The sequence below is a fragment of the Chiroxiphia lanceolata genome, chromosome 8 (genome assembly GCF_009829145.1).
Source record: "Chiroxiphia lanceolata isolate bChiLan1 chromosome 8, bChiLan1.pri, whole genome shotgun sequence".
NCBI classification, from domain to species: Eukaryota; Metazoa; Chordata; class Aves; order Passeriformes; family Pipridae; genus Chiroxiphia; species Chiroxiphia lanceolata.
Window position 1 is genome coordinate 34042736 of NC_045644.1, and position 20842 is coordinate 34063577.

Here is a 20842-nt window from a genome sequence, read left to right on the forward strand (position 1 = left end):
ACAGGTAGGGGTCTGGTGAGTTTTCTATAGCCACAGATCAGCTTATAGTCAAGGAGCACCAGGATATGTTGATGTTCCATAGACAAGGACATGGTAGCATGGTTCTTGGATTTGCAGGAAGGATGAGGCACTGGGAAGCATTGGTTTGGTTTGTTTTTTTCAACATGCCTGATGCAGTGAGTGCTAAATCCACCCAGCTGGAGCCCATGGGATCTGGTTCCCGGGAAAACACAGGCAGCCTGACATCCATCGGAGGAACATAATAGACCCTTTACCCCTTGGGATCTGGTCCTGTGCGCCCAGCTGGTGCAGTATCCCTGTTGCAGCCCCCGTGGCACCTGCAATGCTGTGCCCCCAAGATTTCTGACTGGCCACTTATTTCTCCTTTCAAAAGGGGCATCCAAGTGGTCTGTAAAGAGGCATGTCATTATAAAGCTCTGGGGGTGACAGCCAAGCTGTGTTTGGCACACGGGCCCTCTGCACGTGCCAGGTGGCTCAGGGTTAATCAGCAGCCACGGAGCCAAGGGCTGGCATGGATTAGGGGAACGTTGCTGTGGTGCTGGCATTTTTGGGTGGAGGGCTGCCCTGGACAATACAGAGCCTCTCAGGATTGGAGGGCCCCGCCTTCCCCAGGGGAAAGGGGTTGGGCAAACCCGAGAGGTGAATATACCGTCTGAAAAAGTTATGGTGGGACCAGGACATACTAATTCACATGAGATGTGAAATGTTTACACCAAGCAGAGGCTGTGGTTTACAGAGTGCCTCAGAGGTTGCTGCCTCTCTGACACACCTGCACGGCCACCCCATGGAGCTGTGTGGCAGTGGTCCCATGGGATCAGTGGGAAATCCTTACCAATGGCTTCCAGGATCAGCGTGTACGATGCCACGGTCTCCCTGTCCAGACTCACGACTGTCCTGACCACCCCATCCCTGAAGCCAACGCTGAATTTGCCATCCTGGTTCCCACCTGCAGCAAAGGACAAGGACCAAGGAATCATAGAATCCTGGAATGTTTTGGGTAGGAAGAGACCTTAAAGATCATCTTGTTCGATCCCCTGCCATGGGCAGGGATACCTTCACTAGACCAGGTTGCCCAGAGCCCCACTCCAACCTTGGACACTTTTAGGGATGGGGCATCCACAACTTCCCTGGGCAGCCTGTTCCAGTGCCTGACCATTCTTTCAGTGAATAAATTTTTCCTAATATCTAATCTGAATCTTCCCTGGTGCAACTTGAGGCCATTTCCTTGGATTCTGCAGCCTGGGCACGGGGTCAGCCCAGCTGTGGAAGGATGATCTTGTATCTTGTCCTAGGCAGAGCTGCTCTGCAGCAGAAGTGGGCAGAGCACCTTCCCTCTGCCTCATGGAACGCTGTGCCAGCCTCACAGAACCAATGGCCGTAGGAAAAGCTGAATCATAGAAGGGCCAGATCATTTCCTGAATGCTTTGGAAGCAAGCGGGGGTAACACTGCATGCGAACTGTGGTACCTGTGGGACAACACACCCTGTTTCACTCGCAGTGAGGCCGGAGGGGCTGCGACATGAATCGCCAGGCTACTACTGTGGGAAAAAGGACACTTCTGCTTTCATCCTCTTCCTGAGGGCTCAGTGCCACACATGCAGTTTGCAAGTCAAAGCGTGGCCAGGGGTTTCCCTGGCCTCCTGTTGCAGGAGCTGCAGCTGCAGTGAGAGCCCAGCACTGCCCACCCACCCCCTGCCCACGGAACCCCACCGCCACATGGGGATACAGAGTGCCCCAAAATTCCATTTATGGTTTCCAAGCACATGTGAATGCCACCCCAGCCCTTGCTCCCCAGCCATGTCCTGCCCATCCTCATGCCCTTCCTGGTTGTGTCCCAGGGATGCTGGGGGTCACTGGTCGCCCCCAGGCAGGGGACAGCAGAGTGGTCAGCAGGGTAGGAGCCAGGCGGGGCTGTTCAGCAGAGGGCGATGCCGGACAAGGTTTGCAGGGGCTGGGAAAGGCAGCACTGAAGTGCAGAACACCCTGGCCAAGGTCTGGGGCAGCCCTGCAGCCAAAGCTCCTGTTTCACATGGGGTTCATACCTGTGATGAAGTAGCTGAGCTCGGCGTTCAGCCCCACATCAGCATCCGTGCAGTTGAGCCGGACCACTTTAAAATCCCGGGCCACGTTTTCAGGCAGTGACACATTGTAGACGGCTGGGAAGAAGGTGGGGTTCTCATCGTTCACATCCAGAACTGAAAAGGGGAGCAGAGTTGAGTGTCCCCCTCCAGGGCTGCCCCTCCTGCAGAGGCCAGGCTGATGTCTGCTGGGCTCCCAAAGCTCCTGTCTGCTGCCCTGAGCATCCCGGGGAATGCTCTGCCTGACTCTCTCTGGCATTTGTGTGGTGTGGGTGCCTGCAGAGCAGCTGTAAGGACTGGTCCCCACAGCTGCAGGCTGTATTTACTAGCCTCTGATACATACAGATCACCCACCTCACAGCCAAAAAACCCCCACCTTACGTCACTGTAACTCAATTTAGTATTTGCACCAAACCCATTTCCATCCCCATTTGAAGAGAAAGCTGGGGCTTAAATATAAGCTCAGTATTTCCTGGTGTATGGCAGAGAGCTCTGGAGGTACAGGACCAGGAACTTCTTTTCCAAACTCAGGCCCGAGGACAATCCAGGGTCAGTTTATTTCCAGATGATGCTCATCCTCAGCCCTAGGCTCACACGAAGCCAGTAAATAGCAACGCATTAAATTAAAGACAGACCACGCAATATGGTCCAGCTCTGAACTGGGAGTGCGTGGGCTATCCAGGCACGCAGCTGATGGGAATCACATGCTGAAGCAAAAGACAGGCTAAAAGGAGAAGCAACACTGGGGATGGGGGAATGGAGGAAAAAACAACAGAGAATTTGGGGGCCCTGCCAGAAAGATCATGTTTTCCCTGTCTCTGCACTGTGCTGATGGCAGACACGAAGCCTGTGGGGACAGCAGAGCATTGGGCTGCCCTCCCTGTGTCCTGTCGTACACAAAACCAGGCAGGATTCTGTTTTCAGATCATACATCCATCTGATTCCTTTGCATGTCTCCCATATAAACCACGTCTCCTCCAGTGAGGAGTCCTTGTCAGCGAGGGACAGAGGGGTCTGTGTGTCTGGGCACGGCGCGGAAGGGTCTCGGTGCCCCCACCTTTGACAGTCAGGGTGCTGGTGGAGCTCTTGGAGGGCACACCGGCGTCGCTGGCCACCACCCGCAGGTAGTACTGGGCGATCCTCTCCCTGTCCAGCACGGCTGTGGAGGTGATGAGCCCGCTGGTGCTGTTGATGAGGAAATCCATGCGGGGCATCCCCACCTGCATGCGGTACGTCACCTGCCCGTTCGGGCCCTCGTCCAGGTCGATGGCCACTACCTGGGGGGGAGAGCAGGGGGGAGCCTGAGCATCTCCTGATAAGGAAAATCAGGGTACAGAAACCCTGAGTGTTTCTTTGCCCCCAGGGATGCTGGGATGAAACATAAGGGGCCTCAGAGGATCCGCCCTGCCAGGAGCGAGCACGTGGGGTGGGGATGCCACAACCCCTTCTACATCCCCCCAGTTGAATTGTTAAAGAATGGAGAGGAGGATGGGAAAAAATGGAGAAGGTGGGGAAGAGGACTTGAAGCATTGCCCCTGCTGGGAGCCAGCACACAGGGTGGGATGCACAACCCCTTCTGCATGCCCCTAGTTGCACTGCTAGAGGATGGAGGCGATGAAGGAGAAGAAGAGGATAGAGAAGATGGAGAGGACAGAGAGGATGCACTGCTAGCCTGCTTTGCAGAAGCAATGGCAGCAACGGCAGCAGCTCCCAGTGTAGGGCATGGCAGCAGTGGGACACACTCACCTGGAAGACAGAGGAGCCTGCGGGAAGGCCCTCGGCGATCTCGGCAGCAAAGGGCAGGTTTTGGAAAGTGGGGTCATTGTCGTTCAGGTCCAGCAGGTTGACAAAAACTGTGGCACTGCTGGTAGCTCTCAGGGGTGGCCTCCCACCTGTAGAGGTCAGGAATGGAGGTCTCAAGGTTAATACTCGAATTGTTTCCACTCCTTTCCCCTAAAAAGGAGGCCTCATTCCCTATGCAGACAGTAGTGAAGAAGGGGGTGACGCCCCTGATTTGTCATGGATGGACCCCTAAATGGAATTCTAGAATGGTTTGGATTGGAAGAAACATTAAAGACCATGTAGTTCCAACACCCAACCATGGGCAGGGACACCTTCCACTAGATCAGGCTGCTGTCCAACCTGGCCTTGAACACTTCCAGGGATGAGGCAGCCACAGCTTCTCTGGGTAACCTGTTCCACCATCCTCTGAGTAAAGAATTTCCTCCTAACATCTAATCTAAATCTCTCCTCTTTTAGTTTAAAACCGTTACCCTTTCTTCTATCATTATCTGAAAATAGAAATTTATCTTCATATCTCTACCTTTTTTCCTAAAAAAACCCAAGTTTCCCTAATGTACGATTTCCAGAGAAAAATACATCAGCTCTTTTTCCCCCACCTGCTCAACTGACTTTCTGGGACGCCGATGGAGCCAGGCTGAGGGGCAGGAGAGTTCCTGCTTCCCAGGCTGAAAGGATCAACTTGTTGTTGTGAAAACAATCTGTGAGGGAGAGCGGAGGGCGAGGAGGGAGCACTGTGGGATGGAAGTGGGGCTTACAGTCGGTGACGGACACCACGATCCTGCGCATGAGCTGGGCCTCCTGGGCGTTGGGATTCTCCCGGTCCAGGAGCACACCGGTGGTGCGGATCTTGCCCGTGGTGCTGTTGAGGCTGTAGAACTTGTTGGGAGGCCGGATGCTGTACACTACCGTGCCATTCTCCCCCAGGTCCGGGTCCACGGCCACCACCTGCCATGGAGAAACAGCAGAGAATTAAAGCAGAGTGCTGGGAATTAACTCCCACATGGATTTGCCAGTGTCTAACAACAAATCTGAGCTCACATGAGAGGCGTCCCTGCACCAGCACCAGCAAGAAGCTCCCCTTCCTCCATCCAGCTCTGTATTTTCATGATATTTGCAGGGATTTTGCACCCTCGAGAGTGGAGTTAAATTTCCCCAGAAATGGCCTGTGAGCCCAGGAGGTGATGGCATGGCAAGAGAGACACAAGCCACGAAGCAATCAACCTGGCTTTCCTTCTTTTAAATAAAACCGGCTAATAAATAAGGACCCCGCAGAAAAATAAACTAAACAGGACAAAGAGGCACTCTGAGAAACTTGTGCTGCCGCACCCAGAATGCTGGAAGTAATTCCTTGGTGGAGTTCTCCTCCACGTCAGATATTCTGTGTTTTACTGCTCTCCCTGTGACATTTTTTATTACAGGGGACATTTACATTAAAAAACCCCCAATTTCATTGCACTCATAACTTCCCAAGCTCCTGCTGCTTGTCCTGCAGCTGAATTTACATCGGATCAGTGACAAAATAATTATTTTCTCAGCAACTAATTGGGATGTCAAAGGCAAGATGACTTCAAGCTGGTGCCAAGCAGCGGGGCTGGTGCTGTGTGGAGGAGAGAAAACCACTGTGCTCTGGCTCGGGCAGACCTTTTCTCCTCAAAAAAAAAAATCCTTATTTTTTTTTCTCCAGCCTCCCTCCTTATATGATTTTGTGGATTGTCTTCACTTTTCCCTCATTTATTTTCCATTCTGTTCCCATCATTTTTCTCTCGGCGTGATGGAGTAGAAGCCTCCCCCTCTCCTTCTCTTTTATTTCACCAGAGGGACTTGAAAGGCTGTAAATCAAAGTCTTTCAGAGAGGTCCTTGAAGGAGGTCGCAGGCGAGGCTAAGAAAAGGAGAGTTTGGCCAAAATCCACACAATTTGGAGAGGAAAAATAATATCCCAGCAGGGAGAAGAAACACAGGGAATGGGCAGCAGGTAGCAGGCTCAGGAGTAACGTTTTAAATGGAATTCTGCAAGATGGTGCTGGACTGGAGATGACACAGGCTCGGAGGTGCCACCGGTCAGGAGGTGCCACCCATTTGGAGGTGACTCCCTGCACCAGCCAGGCTGGTGACAATCTCACCAGGCTTCTAGTGCAACCACCACCTTCCCTCGCACGTACTGTGGTGACATCTGAGTTGGGGGGTGTCATTTCCACTAGGTTGATGAAGTATGGCTCATCCTTCCACGTGGGATAGTTGTCATTGATGTCCAGCAGTGTGATGTTCACCTGCAAGAGAGCAAGGAGGCAACACTGAACCAGGAGGTACAGCTTCCTGGGGTGGCACAGCGTGTCCCCTGGATGTCCCCAACACACGTTTCAGGCATTGGAACAGCCTGCCCAGGGCAGTGGTGGAATCACCATCCCTGGGGGGATTTAAAAGATGTGTAGATGTGGCACTTTGGGACGTGGGTTAGTGTTGGGCTTGGCAGTGCTGGGGGAATGGTTGGGCTTGATCATCTTAGAGAGGTCTTTTCCAACCTAAATACTTCCATGGTTCTGTGATTCTATGTTCTCCCCCTGGAGGGAAAAAAAACATGGAAAGCCCACATCCTGCACCTTCACAGCCAAGGCTCCTTGGCATATCTGAGGTGGGTTTGGCCCGCACGTGTTTGTTAAAACCAGTCGCAGGGCACAAGGTGTGTTTTCAAATAGCTACTTCACTGGGAGGGGGATTGAAATCAGTGGGGGAGAGGACACAGCAGGAATGGGGCAGGAAAGGAAGGAAAAAACCTGAGTCACTGGTGAAAAGCAAGAAGGAAAAAAAAGAATAAATGAGAAACCAGGAGAGGGTACAGGGGTGGCAGATGTGAAGACAAGAAAGCACGGGTGAGGACGGTGCTCTGAAGTGTTACCTATCTTCGTTTTCAGCCTGAGAAATGGCATCTAAGTGACAGCAGTCAGTCTGTGGGATGCATCCTGCTGCCCGCGAGTCTTTCACCTCCCCAGATCACCCATTTCAATCCAGCCTGTGAGGCTATGAAGGTGTCTGAGGGAAGAGCTGCAGCTCAAGGGGAGTGGGGCCCTAAGCAGGGGGTCTCAGTGGAGCTTCTCCAGGGGTCTTCTCTGCTCCCAAGTCCCCGTGTCCTGCTGTCACACCAGGCTGAGCTGCTGGTGCCACCCCGTGGTAGGAGAGGTGAGTCTGGACAGCACAATCTCCAGGGACAAGCCAAGGCAACACAGTGGCCCCTGGAGAAGGCTGGTGGCTCCCCCAAGCACTCCACATGCTTGTCCATCACCCAGGGATCTTGCAAAAGACCCTTATTACCGATCAAAAATGATTATTTTGAGCTCCACGTGTATATCCTGCTAATGGCAACAGACAAACTTACTCAGCTGCCCTCATCTCACCGAGTTTTAATATTCTTCAACTTTCTGGGAATCAGGAGGCTTCCCCCCCCCCCCCCCCGCCTTGTTTTGCCTTTCAGCAAAGCTATTTAGGAGAACATAGTCTCATCCAGAGCTCCGGGGGGGAACTCAGCAGGAGGCTCCATAGGGAACTTCTAGTCTGCTACCACAGACTTCCTGAAGGCCCTTGGAAGGAATGACAGTTATTCCAGGGATATTCCTCAACACAACCACAATTTTTTCTGCATTGTCCTGTGTTGTGTGGGACATCTCTGCTGCAACCCAACTGAACATCCTGGGAGCAAGAGCACCCCAATGGTGCCAAGAAAATGTCCCAAAAAAGACGGTGCCAAGAGCACTGTGAGACAGAATCATAAAATTGGAAAAGATGTTTGAAATCGTTAAGTCCAATTGAGATGGATCCTTGGATTTTGACCTCCTGGTATTTCCAAAGAGTTTTACTAATGCTTTACCAACAATGGCGCTCCTGATGCCTGTGGAGGGCAAGGTAAAGAAGGAGGCTTCAGCCTGTAGCTCCACCAGAACCTTACGAGGAGCCCAGGCATACCAGGCTGGCTGGAAACCCTTGATCCAGGCAGCATGTGAATAGACTGCTGTCACCAGGAATAACTAAGTGTGCCCACAGGCTCTCCAACTCAGCCTCTTCCCAAGAGGCATGAACAAAGAGAGCCGTGCTGCAGGTGAAATAGGTACCCACTACCACCTCCACAAGGACAGCTGGACACGTAAAGCTCTGGAAGGTCAAGTGGCTCCTCTGTGGTTTTCCAGAAAAGAGAGCTGATTTCAAGGTCTACACAGCCTGGAGAGTCAATTTGTGAGCAGTGGTGGGGGCAGTCCAGAGGGTAGGGATTGCTGTGTGCTCTTCACCCATTCACACAGCTAAAATGAGACACCACAGCCACCCTGTCCCAGGCCCAGGGGGGAACCAGTGGCTAGAGGAGATGCGAATCACTCCTTCCTACACTCACCATAGCAATGCCTGTCTTCTGATGGTGGCCCACACCTCCATCCACTGCCCGGACGATGAGGATGTACTCGGATTTGGCCTCCCGGTCCAGCAAAGACGTTGTTGTGATTTCTCCTGCAGCCACAGGAGATGACAGGGGAAAAAAAGAAACACTCAAAACCAGGGCCACGATACTCCACAAATGGACCCTTTCTTCTGATGCAAAGAGATGGACCCTGGCAACTCCTTAGCTAACAGAAGCCTTCACAGCCAAGCCTTTCCTTAGGTGTCACTCCCACCAGGGGCTGAGTTTCCATGGATGCCTCTGCCGAAGCTCTCATGGCGATTGGGCAAGTGGTGGTGTCTGAAATCTGGTGAATCCCTTAAATTGTGGGTCTCCTAAGCAGGTTGATTGGAAGAGAGGAGGGCAGGGCAAGGGAAGGAGTGAAAGAGAGAACTGAAAGGAAAAGGAGGAGAGCGCGTCCAGAGTCTCACCTGAGCGAGCATTGATCCGAAAATGTGAGGAGCCTTCCAGGGAGTAGATGATTGACTCCTGTCCATACTCCCTGGACCGGTCCATGTCCGTGGCATTAAGAAACAGCACTGTTGCTCCTTGGGGAGGCAGAAATGAGGGCTGGGATGGGTCAGAACTGCCCTGATCCCCCACACTGCTCCTGCAGTTCACCCAGCCAAGGGGTCCCCTCTCCTGCATGCACAGTGGGGCCAAACCCCCACAGCTAGGGAACTTTATCAGGTCTCTGGCTTTACCTCCCCAAAAAGGCATCACCCACCCTGTTCTGGCTGTAAAGCACCCAGTGCCCTGCTAGGAACCTGGAGAAGGAGTAGGGGGGTGGCCTGTACCTGCCATAATGTCCTCCATGATGGTTATCACATAGGAGGGCTTGCTGAACGTGGGGGGGTTGTCATTTTCATCCTGAAGCAAAAAGAAGGTCAAGAGGCTGGTTGGAAAAACGGCAAAGTAGTCAAGAGCTGCAAAAGTCTGGTATGGGGATGCTCCTGGCCAACTGCATCTCAAGGTGTGACCAGCTCACAGTGCCAATGTGGGGAAGGTGCCTTGGGGGTGAGGCACTGGGGGTCTGAGCAGTGGTTTCACTGTAGAGGCAGCTGAGGCTGAGGTAAGATGATGGTCAGTGACTTTTCTGAGTCCTACAGTGGGGACGATACTGACTCCCTTATCACTCAGCACCCTGGGCACAGGGCTCAGGAACCACTGCCACTGGCAGATGAGCATTCTCCAAGCTGTTCCTGTCTCCACCACAAGGCCTGGGAAGCTCAGGCACCAGAGGAAGCACGGCAGCATCGTGCATGGACCTGCTCCTCCCTAGTAATCCAGGTCACCCTGGCCACAAGGCAAACTTGACTGGCCAGGTGAGCTGGTGAGCTTTGGCTGCCTTTCTTTCAGAGGAGGAATGCTGTGAGTGTTTGCAGAGAGGGCAGCCACAGTATTTTTGGGGGGAAGCTGGTTTGCATACCAGCTCCCTCCAACCCTGTCTCTGCCATCGACCACTGGAGAAATGTCCTGGAGAAACCAGGCAGGAGCAATTGCTTGAAACATCCCTCAAAACAGATTTTGGACTGGTTTAAAGCTCCCCCCAGGGGGCCTTAAATGCCGTTTAAACATTGTTAAGAATCTGTCTTAAATGAACCAAACCCAATCGCCCATGGAGGGAAGGACAGAGCTGCCAGGATATTAAAACACCGTTATGGACCTCACCAATTCCCTGGGGCTGCTCTGGAGATGTTTTCTACCTGGACACCACTGATGGACCTGCAGGCTCAGCTGCCACCAAACTTGATATTTGAAGCAATTTCACATGCCAACGATGCCCATCGTACTGCAAATAAATTTCCATCCCCTGCTTTCGTTCCTGGAGGCAGGTGGTCTTTAATCGGCCTTTGCGCCACTCAGCTTTCACCGCGCCTCCTCCCGAGGGCAATGAGGAAATTGCCAGCTGCCCAGGTGCTGTCCTCACCATACCTCCTTCTCCTCCCGGCAGAGATGGGTGGGGGGCATTCAGGGCAAACCCAGGACATCTGGGCAGGTTAAAGGCAAAGGAAAAGGAGAAGCTGAGCGTGCATCCACACGCCACCTGCAGCTGGGCCTGGGTGAGCTGTGCCGTGGTCCAGGCTGGGTGGACACAAGCCAGAGCAGACGCTGTGTCGTGTCATTAATGTTCCTGAGATCATCAGGCCAGGCTCAGCAGTGCCACAGCCCGGCAAGCCTTCTCCTGAGTAGGCAGGGCTTGCTTCTGGCTGGCTCTCCATCTGGCCAGAGCTGGCGTGCACCTGCCTCCTACTTGAGAAGGACAATTCCCACTTCAGCAATATGAACTCCAAAGCTCCCCACAGGCAATGCCAGGTGATGCCAAACAGAACCCAGCACTCTTCTGCTCCCATGGATGAGGTCATTCACCTAATCAGCTAAGATGAGCTTCCCATGTTTTCCTGACCCCCAGCCTTCCTCCCTACACCCTCACTCTCAGACAGCCGTCATATCATGGAATCACAGAATGGTTTGGGTTGGAAGGGACCTTAAAGCTCATCTCACTCCAACCCCCCTGCCATGGGCAGGGACACCTTCCACTATCCCAGGTTGCTCCAAGCCCCATCCAAGCCGGCCTTGAACACTTCCAGGGATGGGGCAGCCACAGCTTGTCTGGGCAACCCGTGTAATGGCCTCAGCACCCTCAAAGCAGAGAATTTCTTCCTAACACCTAATCTAAACCCGTCCTCTCTTCCAGGTTGAAGCAGATCCCCCTCATCCTATCCCTCCGTGCTGTCTCCAAGGATGCTGAGGATCATGGATGGTCACACTACGCACACAACCCTTTCCTCCAGACACAGGCAGGCTGTAAGTCACCGGCTCATCGCTCCGAGCAGGGCGGCAGCGGCAGGGAGCGAGGCAGAACCTTATTAGCAGTGATATTTCCCAGGATCCTGGCGCGGCGCGCACTATTAGTTCTGACTCGGCGACTCCCTCTACAAAAGCGTATTGTCCCCTAATGGGAAATCTACAAGGCGAGTTTGACTTCTTTATTAAAAACCAACAACCAAAGGATGAAAAAAAATTACCTCCCTCCACACTTGCTCTCGCTCTGCCTTTTCACGGCTCTTGTTCCTCAAGTGCCGTCAGGAAATGCTTCCCCCTCATTTTCTTCCTATTTTTTTGACTTTTTTTTTTTTTTCCTTTTCTTTTTCCAGTTGAGAGAAATTCCCTTTGGTTGAGAATGGGAAAAGTGACAGCTATTTAAACCCCGCCAGCATACAGACTCAACCCAGGGAGATGACCCACTGAAGTGCGGTCTCTTAAAAGAAGTGTTTATGCTGTCTAAAGCACAATGTGGGAAGGATGTATTTAACCACCACTAACTCCCCCAGCACTGCCTTGTTCCCCCTCTCTGGAGCGCAGTGAGGAAGCCGGAGGAAAGACCTGTTCATGGGACTTCACTCCCATCTTACGGCACCGTGGGCTTTATCTCCTTCACCTTCCCAGACTGACGGTGCCGCCAGCCCAGCACAGATCCCATCACTGCGAGAGTGACGGGTTATCAACCAAACTGTCTCCTTCAGCGATACCTCCCTCCACAGATCCTCAAACCACAACGTGCCTTAAAGTGACACTCCTATCTAATCTTCCTGAGGAACGCTGTGATGCTTCGCCTCTCCCAGCAGCAACTCCTCCTCCAGAGGGTGGATTTCCACCCTGTTCTCAGCTCTGCCCCTCACCTTGTGTCTCCCATAGTGGCTTCCCAGTGCACCGTGCACAGCCAAGGGGAGGGAGGAGGTGCATGAGATCAGGACAGCCCATCTGCACTTGTTCATGGTGACACCCCTCAGAGGCACTCTCAGTCAGCCTTTGTCCCTCAGACCTTCCCAGATGTCAGGGACAGCACTTCTTTAACCGATACATACGACACATGAAACGTATATGGCATATATATGAGACACATGTAACCACAATCCACGCACACACATCCATGGGGTGGGATAGCCTTGCTGGGTTATCGATGAATTAACAGCACAGCTACGGAGCAATTGCAGGGAAACCGCGAGAGGAATGTCAGGTGCTGTACTTACAAACACCTCGATGGTGACGGGGACGGTGCTGTTGAGGGGTGGTTTTCCAGCATCCTTGGCCATCACAGTCAGGTAGATGACCCCATTGGCCACCTGCTCATAGTCGAGGGGGTGGTTCACGCTGATCACTGGAAGGATGCAAAGTGAGGCAGTCAGGAGGGTCTTTGTGCACAGGACAGCGGGCATGCTCAGGGGGTGGCCCATCGACATCACCTCCCCAGGGCCAGCAGTGGCTGTTTGAGGGGGCAATGCCCCAAAATCACGAGCACTGGGCATCACTGAGTTCGTTGGATTGGCATGACCTGGAGCGAGCTGTGCACCCATGGAAACACGGCTCCACAGTGTCTCAGCAAAAGTCCTGCTCCAAAAGACTGCGCTGCAGGCGAGGTCAGGACAAGCAGAGGAACTGCTGGAGCAGCTTCCTAAAGGTTTCTGCCATGACAGCTTGTGGGGCTGTGAGCCCGAGGTGCTGCTGCTCATCAGCGGCACTGTGGTGCCAGACCAGTGCTTACCTCCGTACCCTTCTGACACCGTGATGTCAAAGTAGTCGGGGAAGGCAGACGCCTGCACGATGCTGTACGTGATCTGGTTGTTGGGAGGGGAGTCCTCGTCGGATGCCTGGGGCGTGACCAGAGGGAGGACGTGAGCATGGAAGCTGTGCCAGGGACATGTGACAGGAGAGAGTCTAGGGGATGGGAGGTACAGGCTGGGCCCAAGGAGAGTGGAAGTGATGGAGGAAGATGTGCTCATCAGAGGCCCCAAGAGGGTCTGTAAACCAGCCTCCTCTCTCCTGCTTCTCTCACCCCAGAAAGAAACCAGTTGCTGGGACCTGCTTTGGAGAATGTTTGTTAAGCCCATCACAGGCACTGATCATATTAAACTGACAGAGGGAGATTTAGATTAGATATTGGGCAGAAATTCTTCCCTGTGAGGGTGGGGAGGCCCTGGCACAGGTTGCCCAGAGAAGCTGTGGCTGCCCCATCCCTGGAAGTGTTCAAGGCCAGGTTGGACGGGGCTTTGAGAAACCTGGGATAGTGGGAGGTATCCCTGCCCATGGCAGGGGGTGGAACGATAGGAGCTTCAAGGTCCCTTCCAACCCAAACCATTCTATGACTCTAACCCGCTCCTGTCTCCCCACTGCACATCCCAAGCAGAGGAGCCACTTGAGTCCCTCACCCGGAGCCGGACCACCTGGGCGACGGAGGGCTCGTTCTCCCGCAGGGCCCCCAGGTATGCCTCCTTCTGGAAGGTGGGGATGTTGTCGTTGACATCGAGGACGTTGATCCTGACGCGCCCCGTCGTCTCCTCCCCGCCGCCGTCCCGCGCGATGACGGTCAGGGTGTAGCGCTGCGTGGTCTCAAAGTCCAGCCGAGCCGTCAGCAGGATTACACCCGTGTCCTTGTCCAGGGAGAAACTGAGGGGACAGGAGAGGAGGGGTGAAAAGCCCTGGTGACAACATGCTGGAGAGGGAGAGGTGGGGTGGCAGCAGCCTGACAGCTTGCATGGAAGTGGGTGAAGTTCATGACTTTCTTCCAAGGGATACGAGGTCCCAGGGCATCTTCAGGAGCTCAGTGCAGCTGGTGGGGGTGAAACCCTCAGTGCTGCTCTAAAGGCAGAGAAGAAGGGTGCAGAGGCCTCCAAATCCTTTCTGCTGGGCAGCCCACATGCTGCCCCCAACTGCCCACCACAAGTGGGTCACAAGTGGTGCCCCAGGGCCAGCAACTCACTGCAAACTTATTTACTGGTCTCAAGCAATGTTGATGCTGGTAGGTCCCCATTTAGCAAAATATGCAGAGCACAAGGTATGTGCTGAAGTTAACTCACCCCTCTGGGAGACAGCAAAGAGAGGGTTTCATAGGGTGTCTTGCAGGTAGGACATAACCAAGGCCCTTAATTGCCCTGTGAATTCCTAGTGAGGTTAGAAGAGGATGTGGGAGGATCCAAGTCATGCCAGTCAGTCACACTTACCGGTCAGGGTCATCGCTGAAAAAATAACTGACTTTCCCATACGTGCCCACGTCATTGTCAGTTGCCTGGAAAAGATAAAAGTTAAGTAATAAATGAAGGTATTCATGGAAATGTTGCGTTACACACACCAGTGCAGACCTTGTGTGCTGCATTTATTTCCCAAAAGCTGCAGGACTGGAGCTGCTTGCACTCCCCTGGGTTATCCTGCTCATCCCTGACTCCCAGCCTGCTCCAGCTAACAGCCCTCCATCCGCATCTCTCAGAATCTGTCCAAAAACCTTTGGCAGTGGGAAATGTTACACTTACTTACACACTAAGCTAAGCTGGAAAGCACACATGAAATATAGGTTTCCATGGGTAACTCCTGACGGCCACCCATCCTGTCCCTGTGAAGGCAAAGAGCTGGGACCCCACATCTTGTGCATTCCAGGCTGGCAGCATGCCTGAGGCTGCAGGGAGAGGAATAAACACCCATTTTGCTTCAAAATCCCCCCCCTCGGCTAAAATACAGACCTGGAAAGGCAAGGAAAGGGATTTCAACCTTGATTTCCATGAGGATAACCCTTTCGGGGGTGTAATCTGCTGCATCCTCGAGGATGGCTCAGGATGGCTTGGGATGTTGCAGGATGCACGTACTTCCCCGGCAGCTGCCGGAGCAGGAGCAGGCTGGTCACAGCTAAGAGACCAACTCCTTGTGGGGAAGGCGTGCACAATTCCCTATGTCAGCTCTGGATGAGCAAGGCAAGATTTATGTGTGTTTTAAAGTCTTTGCTCTAATGAATGTATAAAATATGCATGAGCGGCAGCAGGAAAATGGAGCAGAAAATTTTATTTTTAGGTGAGAGAAGTGGAATGCAAGCCCCAAAATATCCTTTTTCTACCCCAGTATATTTTCTAAATTGAGTTCTGTCTGGATTACTCAGAGACCAACAGGTCTGTGAAAAAGCAGGGTCAAAGACGCATTTTATGTCCAGATACCAGCAAAAGGCTGTATTTTAGGAGTGGCATGGAACACAGCCTGTTCCTGAAACCTTCCTGATTTATCGATGGCCTTGATTACCCTTGACAGCAGAGTAGGAGCTTGAGCATGGCTTTACCCCCATGTGCTGCTTACCTGCCACACCACGGGATGACAGAGAAGAAAAGGCATGAAAACCAGACAGGATTATTAAAGTTTTTCTCCCCAAAGGTCTTCCCAGCCCGAGCAGTGAAATCCTGTTGCTTTACACCAGCCGAAGGGTGCGCTGGTGGATCCAGCCTTCCAGGCCTACTGATTTCGCTGATTTTCCTCTCCACTGCCAAGATGTGATTTCTTTTCCACATGCATTGAATTGTGTTCAGTAAAATGGGAAAATCCTGCCCAAATCTGCCTAGAGAGATGCCCAGAGAGTGAGCAGCACCCTCTCCTGGAGGACGAGTCCCTCTGGGGTGTATCTCCCCCCTCACAAGACACATAAGAAGGTGCTCCAAATCAGGCAGACCCAGGCAACAATTCCATATGGAAACACCTGGAGAGAAGAGGGGTCAACCCACCATCTGCCCACTCTAGCATCCCTCAGCCAGCTCGTACTGGTGTTAATCCCCCATCCTAACATCTGCCACCAGCCCCTTTTTTGGGTCCTCTTTCTTCAGAATCCTTGAGTGCCTTGAGCACCCTCAGCACTGCCCGGTATGAGCCAGCCCTCAACCTCCCAGCCAAGATTTTTCCTATCCATTACTTCCATGCCCACAACCTCTGTGCATCCCTCAGTCCCATTAATTCCTAAGTGGCTGATGCGAGAGCAAAGCCCAGAAAAGCATTTTCCATGCACCTGGATGGGCTGTTGATGAGATAATGATTTACAGGGGGCCTGACAGTACCACAAAGCACGGGCAAAACAAATTCCCTTCATTTGGCCCCCTACAATTGCACTTGTAAGTGCTTATTGCAGTGACAGACAACACTGGGAAAGTGTAATTTTCTTTCTGATGGGGAAAAAAAAAAAAAAAGATAGGGAAGGAGGAAGGTTAAAAGAAGGTTATCATGGAGGCGCTCCGAATGAGAGCCCTGGCGGGGGGAGCCAGGAGGGTGGCTGGACCACAAGCTGTGGTGATGCCAAAGGTGCCAGTGAGGCAAAGCAACCTTCTCCCAAGGAGCCAGGAGGGTGGGAAGCCTGACCCTGCCTCACCCTCCACCTCACCAGCTGGGCTAATTAATGACCCTGATTTACACCGAGGGAGGTGGAAGGTGCTGCTGGCTGGATGGCTTTCCTGGCAGCTGAACATCATGGAGATAATGCTGGGCAGCGGAGCAGGTTAGTTGAGCGTGACAGGGAACACGCAAAAAGCCAAACGATGCACGCTCAGCATATTTAATTCGGGATCTATGCTTGTTTCTGCATAACCAGGCTTTTTTCCCTCTGAGGGTAAAAAGAGATGCTCAGATGCTCGAAACCCTGGGGAGGCGACACGCACTCCCTTTGCAAAGTGATGACAAGGGCTCCCAGGGAGCACACGCCTGCAGAACACCCCAAATCCCACTGAGCTGATGGCAGTCCCTGGGTACCAGCTGTTTTCCCGTGGCTTTTCCCCATCACTGACTGGTTTTCCCCCCCAGCATGCACACATCTATCCCCACAGTTGGGGGAGGAAAGGCATCTGGCTGGAAGTTTCCCGGGGTTCCACCTGGAGAGGCAATCAAATGGCTTTTACCGCTGCTCCTCTTCTGCCTGGAATATTAAAGCAGGATTTGCCCACTGGAGCCTGCAAAAGGGCAGGATGAAAACGCAGGTCCACATCTCTACTTTTATGAGCTGTCATCGGCGCAGACCATTTCTAAAAAATCCCACATTTGTGCAGCTAAACTCTGGGAGAGTGGCAAGAAGAGGAAGCCTGGATAACCCAAAGGATTAATTTACTGAGCTGCAGTGTGGGCACTCGGCACATGAATCACACAAAAATATCCACAGCCCAGTTCTCTGTCCATCTCCATCCCTCAAGCTCAAATATTTGGGATGTCTCCCTTTTATCCCACCATAGGCCATCATATCCACCCTTCCCCTCTGGCTCGAGGGCCGGCAGAGCCGGAGACAAAAGCGAGGAGCTGGCGAGCGGTTCTGCTCTCCTGGGCAAATCTGCAGGAAAGGGCATGTCGTCCAATTTGTTCGGGAAACAATAGCAATGTTTGACATGTCATCAGGATTGATGGAGCAGAAATTTACATGGGAGAATTCAGCTTTAAACAGCTCCACGGAGCTTCGCCCGGTAATGGTTTCGACATTCATCATCCGCCAGTCCCACTCAACGACTCCTTAAACTGCTGGAGATTAACTCTACTCACAGCAGCTTCAGGGAGCACGGCAGGAGGAGTGGGGAAGGGCTTAAAGAATCAAGAAGAGCCTTTCAAGGTGGCTCAGATCCCCCATGGAGCCCCTGGGATGGCAGTCCTCCCCCCAAAACTGTCAGACAGGGATGAGCAGCTGGAAGTTGGTTGCAGGGGTGAGCAATTGGAATGATGATGTCCTGCCTGGCTGAAGACGGCTCTGCTGGCACCAAAGAAGCCAAACCCTTCCCCACCTTTCCCTTGGTGCGGATCTGTCAGAGCAGGTCCCAGCTCTGTTTGTTCTTCTTTGCTCTCTTTGTTTTCCCTCCCCTCCCTCACATGCACAAAGCAGGAAATAAAAATTGATGGGGAGCAAATTGCTTTGGCCAGGAGCTCTCTGCTTAAAAGAGTCGTTGCAGGAAAGCAATTACAGGACGTCAAAAAGCTGTCAGGGTACCAGAGTGACCGGGCGTGAGGCTGGTCCCTGCCTGCTCCCCTGGCTTTGAGACCAAGGCACCACTGCTCCAGCAAAATGCCTGGGGCTTAGGAAAGCAAATAGAAAGAGGATTCCCACCTGCTTCCTACTTTTTGTTGGTTTTCTAGGGGCTCCTTGGGGCTAACTGGGCAGCCATGTGCTCCTCAGAGGGCGGTACCAGAATCCCAGGGTGCGGAGCCATAGCCTGGAATTGTACTGGTTTTTGGAGGCACCAAAACCTGTGTGTGCTAACCAGGCAATCATCCAAACATCCCTTCCCAAATGAAACCTTCAGGTCCCAGGGGAATAACAGCTATTTGCTGGTATCCACCAGGACTGGAATTCGATTTGTGATCTGGGGGAGAGAAATGCAAAGGGCCAAGACCCTCTGTGAGACGCAATCGCTGGGCTGCAAAACTGGGACAGGAAACCAAAGGAAAACCTACTTAGAGTTATTATGGAATGACTTTAGTCGGAAAACAGCTCTTTTGGCAGTGTTGCCTGCCCCGGCCATGCTCTTTCCCAGGCTTTTAAAAAGAGGCTGCCCTGTAGGAGGTGGCAATCAGGCAGGAGCAGAGCTGGTGGATGGCTGGCATCGCCGTGCCGGAGCCCAGCAGTGTGATTAGCTGGGAAAGAGGGAGGTGGGAGTGGGGAATCAAGGCAGTGCTGGGGTGCTGCCGCTGCCACCACTTCCCCAGCAGCTCCAAACCACGCACCGAGCCAGGGAGCTCAATCGGTGCTAATGACCCCAGAGGGCTGCAGTGAACCTGGCTGGGGGGAAAAAAATAGTCAATCAACCCCCCTGGGAATGGCAGAGCTTTTCCCCACCTCTTCTGCCAGCCACCAGGGAAAACAAGAGCCTCCTTGATTGTGTTTTATAACAGCATTCCCTGCAACATCAGCTCCACGCAGGCGAGGTTAACACTTGCCTGGGCAGCCATGATTTAGCGGGGAGTGATTTACTGCAGCCAGGTTGTTGGGATGGCTGGAGACCAGGGTTTAAAACACGAGGGGACGGGATATGGCTCAAAAGTGAGAGAAACAGGCTTCTCCAGCGTGGGTTTTCCCTGGTGACACCAAGACCATTTAGATGCCCGCCTCAGTGGGTTTTACTGGAGCTTGGCGCTGGAGCTGGGCTCAAGTCCCCCACTAATGAACCGTATTGATTTCATATTCTCCTGTTGTCCACCTAAATGGCAAGCGGTACATCTGAGCGATTAAATAACCACACAATTGCCTGGCTTGACATCTCAATCACTTTGCTGTTGGGTCTCTAATGAATTTTACAGCCCAGCAAAATGGAAGAAATTAAGGTCAAAGTCCAGCAGAGGAAATATAAATCCCCAGTGATCTCTAAAGTATTTGCAAGAGCTCCGGGAAGCCAGTCACGCCACCTACGATCTGCAACTCCATCTCATCCAGGTGAGGGGCATCGCCTGGGGCCCAGCAGGGAGAGGGAGGATAAAAAAAAAAGGAGGAAAGAGCCAAACAGGTCCTTGCCTCTAGATGGACATGAACATCTTGAATCCCAGTGTGGAGAAAGGGAAGAGCAAAGCTCAACTATTGTCCAGCTGTAATGAAGGAAATTCTCCTTGGAGCTGGATGCAGCCCATGGTTGCTCTGAGAGTGAAGCAAATCCAGCTGGAGAGTGGGATTTTATTCCTCAGCAAAGAAGAGCAAGACCAAAACACATCCCTGCCATGCAAAGGCTTTCCTGGAGAGAGCAATGCAGATGCACCTTGGAAAACTGTGATCCAGAAGCCATAGGCTGACATGTAACAAAAAGACAACATCCTCACTTCCCTGGAGCTGGAAACTACACCTGAGTCTCAGTCAGTCAGTCAACAGCCACTTCCCAAGGCTATCTTAGGGGATGGAGAGCCTCAGCTTTACTCCTGTGACCAGAGATAACAGAGGTTTGCTTCTAGGACACAGCAGCCAGCCACAGGAAGATCCAGCAGAACCTATGGCCTGGGACACAAGTGGCCTCTGGATGATGCGAAGGATCTCAGGAGGTGGATTTACACATCTCGGGGTTCCCGAACATTTTCAGGTAAATTGCCCTGTCTCTGTCACAGCATCACTCAGCCAATGGCACCTGCTGGGTGCTGATTCCCATGGGAGTCCCTTGCTTGAGGAAACAGAGCCTTGGATGTTTTGGGAGGGCATGGAGGAAGCCAGCTTGGAAAACAGATTAAAATCCCAGGAGCATTGGCTCTGTTGGAACTTTATGGGTGGGAGAGAATGTATCGAGGTGAAGATGGTAATTGCCCTACAAGGACTGCTGAGAAGGGGGTGTGAGTTCGGGTGTTCACATGGCAGAAAGCATCACCTTGGGAAAAATTCTCCCTTTAACTCCCAGCCACCTCCCAAATCACCAGGCAAAGCCAGCAGCAAAGGAAAAACATCCAACTCCACCTCCTACTGGGAACACTGGGAAGCGTGGGGGGAATCCTGCTGCTTGGCCTGTGCTTTGTAGGATGCAATTTGGACAGGAGCAGGTGTGCATTTGCTCCCTGATTTTCTTTCTCGTCTCAGGGGATGAATTGGCTTTTTTTTTGGGGGGGGGGGGAGTGGTGGGGAGGGAGCAGAGGTCACAGGCTGTGATTTTGTGTTGTTTTCCCACCTCTGTGCCTTGACTGTGCATTTCTCCTGACAGCTCCATCAGGACAGGGAGCGGCTGCACAAGCTGCAGTAAGTGTCTCTCTCTCTCTCCTCAATGCCTGGGCTGTCATGATTCCTAT

At 52.7% G+C, this 20842-nt stretch overlaps 1 protein-coding gene across 1 annotated transcript in view; it reads right to left on the minus strand.

Moving 5' to 3' along the window:
- The window catches only part of CDH23 (cadherin related 23), a 194783-nt gene that overhangs the window by 48704 nt on the left and 125237 nt on the right, over window positions 1–20842 (minus strand). Inside the window, exons 14-26 of the mRNA XM_032695417.1 lie at window positions 14323–14387; window positions 13531–13768; window positions 12867–12972; window positions 12355–12482; window positions 9118–9190; window positions 8752–8868; window positions 8279–8391; window positions 6063–6170; window positions 4658–4847; window positions 3846–3991; window positions 3157–3376; window positions 2064–2216; window positions 854–967 (exon numbers count right to left, since the gene is read on the minus strand). Of these exons, the coding sequence (XP_032551308.1) occupies window positions 854–967; window positions 2064–2216; window positions 3157–3376; window positions 3846–3991; window positions 4658–4847; window positions 6063–6170; window positions 8279–8391; window positions 8752–8868; window positions 9118–9190; window positions 12355–12482; window positions 12867–12972; window positions 13531–13768; window positions 14323–14387 (1771 nt within the window). The remainder of the gene's footprint in view (window positions 1–853; window positions 968–2063; window positions 2217–3156; window positions 3377–3845; window positions 3992–4657; window positions 4848–6062; window positions 6171–8278; window positions 8392–8751; window positions 8869–9117; window positions 9191–12354; window positions 12483–12866; window positions 12973–13530; window positions 13769–14322; window positions 14388–20842) is intronic.